This window comes from Muntiacus reevesi, chromosome 1 (genome assembly GCF_963930625.1).
Source record: "Muntiacus reevesi chromosome 1, mMunRee1.1, whole genome shotgun sequence".
Taxonomy (NCBI): Eukaryota; Metazoa; Chordata; class Mammalia; order Artiodactyla; family Cervidae; genus Muntiacus; species Muntiacus reevesi.
In genome coordinates this window covers 47,482,140-47,494,108 of record NC_089249.1, presented here as the reverse complement: position 1 = coordinate 47,494,108, position 11,969 = coordinate 47,482,140, and the positions used below count along the sequence as shown (strand labels likewise).

Genomic DNA, 11,969 nt, shown 5'->3' with positions numbered 1-11,969 from the left:
GCCATTTCATTCATTCATGAACAAAATTTATTGACTTTTATTAAGATTTATGGGGCTTCCCTGGTGGCTTAGCTGGTAAAGAATCCACCTGCAATGTGGGTGACCCGGGTTGGGTTCTATCCCTGGGTGGGGAAGATCCCCTGGAGAAGGGAACTGCTACCCACTCGGGTATTCTGGCCTGGAGAATTCCATGGATTGTATATTCCATGGGGTCGCAAAGAGTCGGAAAGGACTGAGTGACTTTCACTTTCAATTTCTTTCATGTAACTTTTCAGCAAAATTATCAGCAGCTCAGGAAAACTGTCTCATACATGGTACCCTCCCACTGCTTTGCTGAGCACACAGTAGATGTTAAATAAATACATGTTATTTGAGTAAATGAATGCTGCCACCAGGCTGCCCCAGATCTGAGCCGAATCCCTCTGGGCTCAGCTCTATTTTGAGTGAAACAGAATCAAAGTGCCTCCTATTAGCAGTAATAGTTCCTTGCCTAGAGATCAAAATAAACTGTATAGGAATAACTATAATGCCAAATTTTACAGAAAATGAAACTAAGATTGTAAAAAGACTTTTGATTTTTCCCAAGGTCACAGCAAGGAAGTAGCAAAAGACACTTAAAAATAAAAATTTCAATTAAATATTTAAAGAGAAGATACATATTTTTGGCTTGTTAACTGTATCTTTTTAAAAGTGTCTGTTCTCTTAAGAGGGAGACTCACAGACTTGGAAAACGGAACTCATGGTTGCCAGGGGACGGGATAGTTAGGGAATTTAGGAAGGTCATGTACTCACTGCTATATTCAAAATGAATAACCAACAAAAACTTACTGTATAGTTCTTGGAACTCAATGTTATGTGCCAGCCTGGATGGGAAGGGGGTTTGAGGGAGAATGGATCCATGTTTGTGTATGGCTGACTCCTTTCACTGTTCACCTGAAACTATCCCAACATTGTTAATCAGCCATACCCCAATACAAAATGTTTTTGGTGTTAAAAAAATTAAAAATTTTTTAGAGTGCTCTCTTTATCACATTTTGGGACTCTGTAATCAGCCTGTGTTAAGCCAGGAGCAACAGTTGGCAGAATAAGGGTCTGAAAGGTGCAGATATGAACAGACCTAGTTGCTCTATGGGTTAGAGATGGATGATTTTAGAAACCTTGACTTTGGGGACTGAGAGAAAAGTGGGAGCAAAATGGCAGTAGTCACTGTAAGTCCCGGTTCTCCAATCCTTTTCCTGTTTGCAATAACTGGTACCCCTTTGGGCCTCAGTGTCTCCAACTGTCAGCCCTGCTCCTCCTGCCCTTGGTATAAGAAGCAAGTTTTAAGTGCTTTGAACTCCTTAGAAAAAAGCTTTAGAAAGAAATGTGGGGTGTAGGGGGAGGAGGGCTGTTAATTTTAGCCTGGGGTTTTCCAGCTGGCACAGTGTTTCCATCTTGAATCACTTCCACACCCTGAGCTCTGCCTGGGAGATCCCTCCTCCTGGGGGCTTCCCCACTCCCTGGTTTGGTCTGAGCCACAGTGGTAAGCATTCCAGAAAAATGCTTAAGAGAAGTCTGGCTTAGTCATTTGATGAACAGCTCAGGAGGCAAAGGAAGCATAGAGATGAGAGATACTCATCCCAGTAGGTACTGATGTGTGGGCTCCATGAACCAAAGGGGTAGTATGGCCACTCTGTTTTTTCGGTCTGTGACTGAGCAGTGACTCTCTGCCATTTGCACACCTCCAGGACCTTCCCAGGCCCCCAGTTTCAGTTTCAACTCTACAAGAGGTAAAGTTAGAATTCTTCTCCAGGGCCTCTTCCCGGTTAGCTTGGTAATGGGATGTAGTTTGGGATCATTCCTTAAGACAGGAATCCCTGGTGGCTCAGATGGTAGAGAATCTGCCTGCAGTGCAGGAGACCCAGGTTCCATCCCTGGGTCAGGAGGATCCTCAGGTTGGGAAGATCCCCTGGAGGAAAGCATGGCAACCCACTCTGGTATTCTTGCCTGGAGAATTCCATGGACAGAGGAGCCTGGCGGGCTACAGTCCATGGGGTTGCAAAGAGTCAGACATGACTGAGCCACTGACATTCCTTAAGACAACTCAGGAGATGGAGACATCTTTCTCCTCTGTCCTTCCCCCACCATCTGACATTCGCTAGGGAAGGAGGGCATTTAGGGAGAAAGAACAGGTTAAGGATTTCCTGTGTCTCGCTGGTGTGTTTTAATTTATTTAAATTTAGAGAAACAGCAGTCTAATCAGGCGGTAATTAATTCACTCTTCATTAGGGGCCTTTATGCATGCCTTCTGCATATGGATGAGCCTCGGGGTCACACTGTCCCTCTGAAGAGGAAGGTGGTAAGAGACAAGTGCTGTCCAGGCACTTCAGCTCTTCCCCTTCAGTGCCTCCTCTTCCCCCAACCCTGACCTAACAGGGACTAGTTTCCTTTGGGGAAGAGAAAGGTTCATGAGGCTTCCTCTCCTGTCCTCCTTCTCTCCTCCTCCTCCATTCCTTGGGTCCCTCCCTTGCTGCCCCAGCCCATCCCAGCAGCACCTTTTCCTGCATTTCAGGTCCCATCCAGCCCTGTCCCATTAACCAGCTGCAGGCTGGGGTCTCTTCAGGTCCCACTGGATTGACTCTGAGCTCCCTCAGCAGTCTGTTTGCTTCGCACCTCTGCTTTTAGTTGGTTCATCACTCCTTGGCCTGGCTCTGCTGCTTCTTTCTCTTAGGGAGTCTGATGCCCTGAATCCACATACTGCTCTGGTCCTGAGAAATACACTCCCTCCTCCCCGCTCACCGTTGTGTGCTGCGTAGACTCAGCCACACCTCACTGGTGTTACACAGTAAAGCTCCCCAACCCCTAAAACGCACCTACGGCCACATACACACTCCTGATTCTAGCTGCAAAAGTAAATACGCAAAGGCCAACAGAGGCCAGGGCAGTCCCCGCTTACCTGTGACTGTCTCCTCTCCTCCCTGGAGCTCCCCCATTTCCAGGGAGCAAGTGGGGCACAGATGGGGGTGGGGGGAGAAATAGGACCTGGATGGTTACCATGGCAACAAAGCCTAGCAACAACTGAGAGGCTGCTGTGTGGGCTTTTGCAGGGCTGTTACAAGAGCCAAACCTAGAATTGGGGGCTCAGAGGTGACTGATCCCAGCTGGGCAGCCTGTGTTCCCTCCTTCAAATACACCCCTCAATGCCTCCCCCACACCCCAGCAGTGCCTCTTCAAGAGGGCAGAGCAGGAAAAGCTAATGAGAGTTAACCACAGGGCTTCTGGGGGACAGCTGTGGGTGGGGGCAGGTTAGGGAGCAAGGCTGAAAATAAAGCAAGCAGGGCAGCCAGCCTCTCTCCTGCGGCTCCCTCGTCTTGTTTCCATTGCTCCGTTTTTTCTTCTCCTTTTGCCCTTCACCCTCCACCTGCCTTATCAGCTCTCCTCTTCCTTTTCTGGCTGGCACCATCGCCTGAGCTGCTACAGAAGTGTTCCCTTTGCTCCAGCCTCCTTTCTCGTGGTCTCTCAACCTTCGCTGGTAACTAACTAGCCACTCTTCCAGTTTGCTCCGGCTGCTCCTCATCAGGTCTGCTCCCGTCAGTGTCTCTTCCTTCAGCTCCATCCCAAATCAAAGCCCCCAAACCCCAACTCCGGGTCAGGGCAGGCCAGGTCACTCGGGTCTGGAGGGTCACCCCTTCATCCTCCTTTTCCTCCCTCGTGACTGCCCATTGCCTTTCCTCCTTTCCTCTCTGCGGGGCTCATGAGGCAGAACAAGGGGACTCAGGTATCTTGCAAAGGCTTTATTTGAAAATTTTGAAACTTACATCCCACAAGAATTCAAGATTATCACCACAAGAAGAAAGAGATAATACAAAAATATATATCACAGCATAGGAGCCAGGTAAGAGAGGAAGGAAGGTGGGAAAGCCATGAGAAGTTGGGACAAACCTGAGGGGTGGAGGGAACAAAAGGCAGGAGAGCTGGAGGAACCAAGGAGGGAGGGAGGGGCAGGTTGGGAGGCAGAGCTCCCCGATGGCCTTAAACCAGCTGGCCCCGGTCCCTGGCAGCCTAGGTGGAATTAGGGAGGCCCTCAGGGGGACTGGGAATTGGAGGACTTGATTGGGGGGACGGTGGGGAGGAAAGGAGGCTCTGAGTTCCAGAGTGACACGCACAGACAGCCAGGACAGACGAGACGAGACAGAAGGACTTAGGAGGCAAGGGAGGGCAAATGGGGGCCCCTTTCTCCTGCAGTGCAGCAGGAGGCTCCCCAAAAGCCATCTTCCAGACAACAGAATTTAGCAGTGGGGCTAGGGAGGAGTTTTGGGGGCCTCATGACTCCCCATTTCCACAAGGGAGTCCTTAGAGTGGGATGGGGGACATGGTAAAACCCACGACATGGAGTGGGGTGGGACCGGGACAGATGGGGACCCAAAGAGTACCCCAGCTCATCTCCCACCCCGCTCTGGGGCAGCATGCAGGGGACATAGAAACTCCACCCGTGGGTGTTCACGAAGTGGAGTGTGAGCACGACATTTACACCACCACCACGAGGGGCCGGGAAATGCACATGAGAGGTACACCCACTGACCGCAGAGTGATGGGCCGAGCGCAGGACGAGGGAGGACAGGAAGTAAAACTCCAGGAAGTGAAAAGTGTGAGACAAAAGGGAGGACACAGGGGATCCTCAGAGGGGGGATGTGGGTGGGGAGACTGGCTGCACAAGAGCGTGAGTGTGCGATGGCCTGAGAGGGGAGAGGTGAGTGTGCAAGGCTTGTGTGAGTGTGCCAGGGTGGGGACGGGGGGCCAGAAGCCACAGATAAGTGAGGCCCCCACCTCAAGGAGGGTGAGCAGCTGGGCTTGCCTGTGGGCCAGCGAGTGTTCCCGAGGTGTGAGCCCAGGCAGAGCTGCAGCGCCCACAGCCGCTGTGCCCTCAGCAGGATGGGGGCTATGCCAGGCCCTTGGCCCCCTGCCTGGAGGTGCCCCAACCATGGGGGACATCACAGATTCACCAGGGGAATCCTAAGGGGAAAAGGGAAAGGGCACAGTCAGGAACCAAGGGGCAAGCCAATCAGGAGGGCAGTTCAAGAAATAAAAGGGATGGAGGTTAAGAGGGCAAGGTGGAGTGAAACGGCAGCATAAGAACAGGACATAGATCTACAGGGAAACGGGTGGGGCCCCCCAGAGAGCAGAGGTCCAGTCTCCTGGGGGTGGGCCAGTGTGCCTCCTCTCCACCCACCCGGCGGGGAGCGCCCCACCCACAGCCCCTGCCCACCTCCCTGCCCACTGCCCTGCCCTCACCGGTTCAGCTGGAAGGCTGGTGCCCCCTTGGGCTGGGGCATCCCGGGCCGGGGTCCCCCTCGGGGTTCCTCGTGGTCAGGAGTGGGAGTGGGCGAATCTCCGAAGGCCCCCAGCACGGTGACCCCGGCTGGGGACAGGTCAGTCAGGGGCTGCTGGCTCTCCTCTTGCCTCAGGGCCCCTTGCTGCCCCGAGGGCCTGCGCCGTTTCTGACTGCGGTCCCAGCTGGCAGCCCCCGGAAGAAGAGAGGTTCTCACCCATTCGAGAAGTCCCCAGCCTGGGCCCCCTCGGGCGCTCGTCAGCCCCCAGCCTCCCCCAGGCACCCACAGCATCCGACAGCAGAGAAACCAGCCTCTAACTGTTCCCTAAGCCCCAGATCCTGAGACCCTGTCCACAAAACCACTTCCTGTCCCCGCGCCCCCGGGGGGCTTGGGAATGTAAACCACCCTCCCACCTGGTCCAGAGCCACAGAATGAACACCCCCTCCCCATGGACACACAGAGTCCCTCACATCTGCCCCTCCCCCACGCATACCCAGAGAGCCATTTCTCTCCACGGCAGGTCCTGGCAGGTTTAGTTCTAGTTCAAAGTCAGCTAATGACCTGGACACCTGAGTCTAATGAGTCTTGCAGTAAAGTGTGAAGGACTGAGTGACCTGCTATTAAGTGCATGCAAAAAGCTGGGATTTTCTCCCTCTTCCCCTTAAGGCGGCCTTAAGAAGGGCCCTGCAGAATGGGTCTTGGAGGAAATGGGAAACAGGGATGGCCACCCTAGCCCCCCCCCAACTTGTGCTCACAATGATCTCCCTACCTCTCCCACTCTCCTTGTACTTCCCCAGCAGGAACCTGAGCTCATTTCTCACAGCTTCTCTTGCCCAGATCCTTCCTACCTTTCCCCAAGGTCTTGCCTTAATCCATCACTTCCTATTCCACCCCCAGCCAAACCACCACCCAGGCTCCTTCCAGCCAAAGGAGCCATCCTTCCATCCTTCCATTCATGGGGATGTCAGCATCCACTTCCTGCTGGCTTACCAGAACTTGAAGATGATGCCTGTGGCCACGAGGACAATGATGATGGAGATGGTAATTGTGACATAGAGCTGAGGGTCCACACCTGCTTGTGGGCAGGGAGAAAGTCTTAGGGAGGCCTGGAACCGGGGGAGCCAAGCGGGATTGAGGGTGGGGTTAGGCTGTAGGTTCAGGAAGCTTGAGCAGTGTTGTCATTGGAAGCCACATCATCCAACTCTTTTTCTGCTTCTTTAGAGCCTCCCTGCTTTATTTTTATCATCAGCTTTCCCCAGAGTTTTCAGCTCTTTCCCTCCCAAATCTTTTTTTCTCCACTTCCCCAAATCTCCTGTATATATGGCATGAGAAGGAGTTCCAAGGTCAGAAAGAGCCTCTCAGAACCTCTCTCTCTCTCTGCACAGAAACTAGCGGGTGGAAATGTCCATCTCTGCCCTAGCCCCGCCCCCAAACCACTAGCCCTGTGTCTGCGCGCCCTGAGTCGAGGTGTCATCCTGAAGGGCCCTCCTCTGCCTGGACTACTCCCACTGTTTCCAGGGTACAGCTCAAACGTCAATTCTTGGAAGGCGTTCTGATCCCCAGGCAGAAGTAGTCTCTCCCTTCTCTTTGCCTAAAAACATGCTGCGCACACCTCTATTAAGTGTGTGTTACTGTTGACTCATCCCCGAGGGTTTACGCGTCTGTCTTCCCCACTGGACCTGAGCTCCTCTGGGGCTCAGACACATCTTCCTCTTGGCCTCCTGTGCTAGCCCAGGGCCCGGCACATTTGTGGAGGCAGCTGACACACAGGACCCCTGTTGCTGCCCTGAGAGTCTTCAACCAGTGCCCCGTCCATATCCCTTCCCAGCATCTCCCACTCACCTTCACCACGGCCCCCGAACAGGAAGGGCCTCAGCGTGGCAGGTGCTTCTCCAAGGATGAGCCCATCTCCATCAGCCCTCATGGAGTCTGAGTTGGGGTGTGGGGTAGCCAGCCCATGGGGGGCTGCAAAACCATAGTCCAGGGGCAGAAATCCAGGATTGGCAGAGTTGGGGTCCCCCCCATCCTCTCGAGACACCGTAGGGCCCCACACAATAGCCCAGGGGTACTGGGATGAGGGTGGACCCTCCTCAAAGCCTGATGGGGTGGCTGGGGGTGCGGTGCCCGGCAGGACTTGCCGACGTGATCTCAGGACCCGAGGGGATCGGCTTGGTGGAGGTGCCCGCTCCCACACACACACGTGGCGTGGGGCTGAGGGGCCTCCCCGGGCACAGGGGGGCCGGGCTGGGGCTGGTGGGGTTCGAGGGGAGGAGGAGGAACCTTGAGCAGGCGGTGGGAGGGGCAGCAACAGCAGTGGCCAGAGAGAGAGGAGATGGGACAGCAGCAATGCAGGCCTGCGGGAAGGGAGAGAGAGCGATGAGTCCGAGGCCATCTTGGGCTGCCTCCTCCCTCTGTGCAAAAAGTGGCCTTGGGAAGACATGTCTCACTTCCCATCTTCCAAGGGTCGAGCCCTCAGGATGGAAAGCCCTGGGTGGGCCTAGGAGGGAAAGGGTCAAAACCCTAGGGAAAGTGGCCTCTAAGCTTCCTCCAAACTTACCGCATCCTGGACTCCATGTCCGAGATCCTCAGCGGTGACTCAGATTTTCAGCCTTTACTAAGAGAGAGAGGGGTTGTCACATCCCAAGCTTGCTCTGAGGACCTCCCCGGCTCATCCATCCTCCCCATTCACCTCCATCTCCTCTCCCAGCTGCAGCTGCCATCTATGCTGCCACCACTCAGGACCCTCAGTTTCCTAGCACTGTCCTGGGGAGGGGAGAGGAAACTCCCAGACCAGTCCCCTGTCTAGCCCTCAGTCCCTATCTGCAACTTCCAAGGTCCCTGTTACTTCCCCACCCCAGGGTCTACTCTTCTCTGGCTTCCTTCCTTCTCACTTCCTCTGCCCACAGCTCCTAGCTTTTCTTGGATCTTAATTTAGAGCCAAGAACCTTGTGATTCCTTGAGCACCTACCGCGAGGGAGGGCGTCTGAGAGGGGGAGGGAAGAGGAAGTCAATCGGATTGAGCGTGTGAACGTGTGGGGCTGCACAGAGGGGAGCATCCCAGACTGCCCACCCCACTTGTCCTCCGAGGCTTTTCTCTGAGGAGTGAATGGCCCCAGGAATCTGCATCTTCAGGAGCAGAGGAAACAGAGATGGAGGGATGGAAGGAAAGAGATGAGAAAGGGAGAGGTGGGTGGGAGAAAACTACAGAATGTAATTTTTCTCAGTGTTCAGTCATCCAAACACATAGGTGCCCGCTGAGAAAAAGTGGAGTTGGGGAGAAGCTGGACCCTCAAATGTCGCTCTCCGGGGTAAAGAGTTTGGGAGAATCATCGGGATGGAGAGTTCTGAAAGAGGAGGACACGTTCTCAGAGTCGAGGGTGGCAGACACAGGGGCAGGCAGCAGGCTCCCCAATGAATGAGGATGTGACATTCAATGTCCTCTGGTTTCTGGGTCCAGATCTGGACATGAAGCGCTCTCAGAGAATAACAGGGAGTAAGGTGGGAGAGTCTGGGGAAGGGACTGGGAAAGTGAGCTGTGGAGAGAGCTGTGAAGAGTGACGGGCTGAGAGATGGAGGGCAGGTGAGGCGTGAGAAAGGAGGAGAAAGGTGAAGAGGCAGACGGTGAGGGGGGCTGGTCCCTGAAAGAATGGACTGGGGTGGGGGGCGCGCACAAAAGATGGACAGCTGTAGGATGCTGGGCATAAGAGGAAAGGTCAGGGAGGGAAACTGAGAGGGTTCCGGGGTCGCAGGAGCCGGGGAGAAGGAGGAAAGAAAGGTCCAGGCAGGACGGGAAGTGGAGATCGCCGAAGGAGAGGGGAGAAGAGGGACGGAGGAGACCAGGGATGGGGAGGAAGAAAGAGGGGAGGAGACGACAAGGTACCGAGGACAGAATGAGACAAGGAAGGGACTGGGGAACAGCAAAGATGGAGGAGTTGGAAATTGTTTCTTCCAACGTAAAGAGACACGGAGCTACGGAGAGAGGCAGGGAAGGGGGCCTGGTGGGAAGACACGAGAGGAAGCCAGGAAGAGAGCGAGGCTGCGGGGACCGAGGCAGGAGTGGAAGCCGGTGGAGCGGAGAGGGGTTCCCAGGGACAGCTGTGGCCAGCTGACGCCGGGACCCACTCGTCTCTCCTGCCTGTGTATCCCCCCGCCCCAATCAACGTCAACTCCAGTCCCCGGACCCCGCACCCCTTAGTCACCCCCTCCAGGAAGCCCGCAGTCGCCTGGCTGGCGCGCCACCCCCACCCTCCCCTCGCTCCTCACCGACCTGTTGTGCGCAGGAGACGAGCTGGGGGTGGGGCGGGAGTCTGGGGCTGGGGGAGCAGGGCCCATCCCCAGCGCGGCCGCGAGCCCACCCTTCCCGAAGGCCCGCGCTCCCTGGACCCCGCTGGAAAACGATGAGTGGGGTGGGGGTGTTTGGAAACGAGGACCAGAAGGTAGGCGAAGGGGCTCCGTGGGAGGGAGCGCCGAGAGCAGAAAAGGAAGCCGAGGCAGGAGGATGCGAGGGGCCGAGCCAAAGGCGGGATACAGGCAGCCGCCGGGACCGCTGCGCAGGAGGGCAGGACGGAGTCCAGACCCGCGGTGGGATGCGGAGCGCGGCGGACGAGGCGAGCTTCTGGGCTGGAGGCTCGAGACGGGCGGGGGGCCGCGCCGGGAGGGTTAGGGGGCGAAGGGCGCGGAGTCGGGGAGGGCAGAGCCGGGCTCCCTTGGGTGGGGGCGTGGGGGGCCCTCTCGCTCACCTGCATGCCTGGCGCGGCGGCGCGACAGCTGCGGGCGCTCGGGGCTGCGCCGGCCTGGGAGGTCGCGGGAACGCGTGGGGCACGGGGCATGGTCGGGGGGTTCTGCGGGCAACGGGGTGCAGGAGAGGGTGGGGGGCGAGCGCCCGGGGCGCGGGGCGGCGGCGGCGGCGGCGGCGGGAGATGCTCGGCTCGGCTCGGCTCGGCTCGGCTCGGGCTGCGCTCGGCTCGGCTGGGCTCGGCGCGGCAGCTCGGAGCGCGCGGTCCCCGCCTCTCTTCCTCCCCCCGCTCGATTTAACCCTCCCGCTGCCGCACCTCGGGAGTCGCGCCCGGCCGCGTCCCAGGTGGAGGGTGGGAGAGGGCAGCGTAGGGTGAGCGACCGTCCGAGTCCCCAGGTTCCGGGGGCGGGATTCTCCACCCTCACCCCAACTCCGTGGACACCCGTGGTTGCCCCAGTGAGTTTCTGAGATTCTGAGTCACCCGAAGCTCTGAGTTCCCTACTGTGTTTCGCCTCTGCTGGGGGATGAGGTGGGATGAGGGTGGGAGTGATGTCCTCGCACCATCCTCGGATCATCCGAACAGCTGGATCCCCTGATTCCATTCTGGCCCAGCTGCAGTGTATCCTTCCCAGAGCAACCCAAACGATCTTTCAAATAAGTGGACCGAGTTGCATTACTCAGCTTTTCTAGCACTCAGAGTATCCCAGCTCCTTACTGTGCCTTAGGAGGCCCCGCATAACCTAGCCCGCCAGGGAGCTCTCGGATTTCCCCTCCCATCGCTCTTCATGTCCCAGCCACACTGGACCTGATCTATGATCCTAGAATCGGAGGAGGTGAACTTGCCTCAGGGCCTTGGCACTTGCTGTTCCCATTGCCTGGACCTTTTTCCCTGGCTTCTCACAGTGATTCACTCATTTCGTTAAAATTTCCCTTAGTTCCCATGTCACCCCTTCTAGGAGGGCTTCCCTAGCCTCTCTAGATAAATGGGCTTCCCCAGCCCCTAATCTCACCCTGTTCTACCCCTCCTGTGTCTTTCAGGTTACCCTATTTTATTTGGGTTGTGAGCGGACACCATGCTCTTCTAGTTTCCTTTCATTCTCACTGGCTCTTCCTTCTCTGTCTTCTGCTCGACCTCTAAATGATAGAGCTTCCTAGGGCTTAGTCCTTGGCCCCTTTCTCGTTCCACATTCTCTGTCCAGTGATGTCATCCAGTCCCAGGGTTTAAATACTATGTAAATGTCAGCGAGTCCTAAATTTATATCCAACGCTCCAGACTCATTTATCCAACAGCCTACTTGACATCTCCACTTGGATGTCTAATAGCCATGCAAAGCTCATGTGGCTAAAATAGATGTCTTGAATTACCCTCCGCCCCGGTCAGTCCATTTCTGTCTGAGTAGTGTTCCCCATCCTGGAATACGATGGCTTCCACCTTTCAGGCTAAAAACCGAGGAAACACCCTCCCCACCTTTTCCTTTTCGCTCTGATTCCCACCCTGTATCTAATTTACCAGCAAGTTCTGTGAGCTCTACTTCCAAAATATACCGCGAATCCATCTCCTTTTCTCCATCATTGTGTTTTGGTCACGCTCAGTGTCACGTGGGATCTTAGAACCCGGACCCCCTGCAGTGGAAGCACAGAATTTTAACCACTGGACCACCAGGGAAATCAACTCTGTCATTGTTGCTATCACCCTGATCCAAGGCATCTGCTCTCTCTGAAATAATGAAGTGATTACCTAGCTGGTTCCTTGCTTCTGCCTTTGCCCTTTAAAAACTAGTCTTCACAATATCTAGTCATGTTTTGAAAAATCTAAATTATATCATTCTCTTGCCTGCTTGGGCTTCCCTGATGGCTCAGATGGTAAAGAATCTGCCTGCAATGCGGGAGACCCAGGTTCAATCCCTAGGTGGGTAAGATCCCCT

General features: G+C 55.6%; 1 protein-coding gene across 2 annotated transcripts; it reads right to left on the bottom strand.

Moving 5' to 3' along the window:
* Positions 1–3,758: 3,758 nt before the first annotated feature.
* PIANP (PILR alpha associated neural protein) lies at positions 3,759–10,172 on the bottom strand. Of its 2 annotated transcripts, none has more exons than XM_065923271.1 (6): positions 10,049–10,172; positions 7,867–7,923; positions 7,152–7,663; positions 6,300–6,381; positions 5,272–5,493; positions 3,759–4,992 (listed from the first exon to the last, which is right to left on the bottom strand). In XM_065923271.1, the coding sequence occupies exons 2-6, from the start codon at positions 7,881–7,883 to the stop codon at positions 4,971–4,973; spliced, it is 855 nt and encodes a 284-aa protein (XP_065779343.1). In that variant the 5' UTR covers positions 7,884–7,923; positions 10,049–10,172; the 3' UTR covers positions 3,759–4,970. The 2 variants fall into 2 exon arrangements, with proteins under 2 accessions (XP_065779343.1, XP_065779352.1); XM_065923280.1 differs by lacking the exon at positions 10,049–10,172 and adding an exon at positions 8,278–8,375.
* Between the last annotated feature and the right edge of the window lie 1,797 nt (positions 10,173–11,969).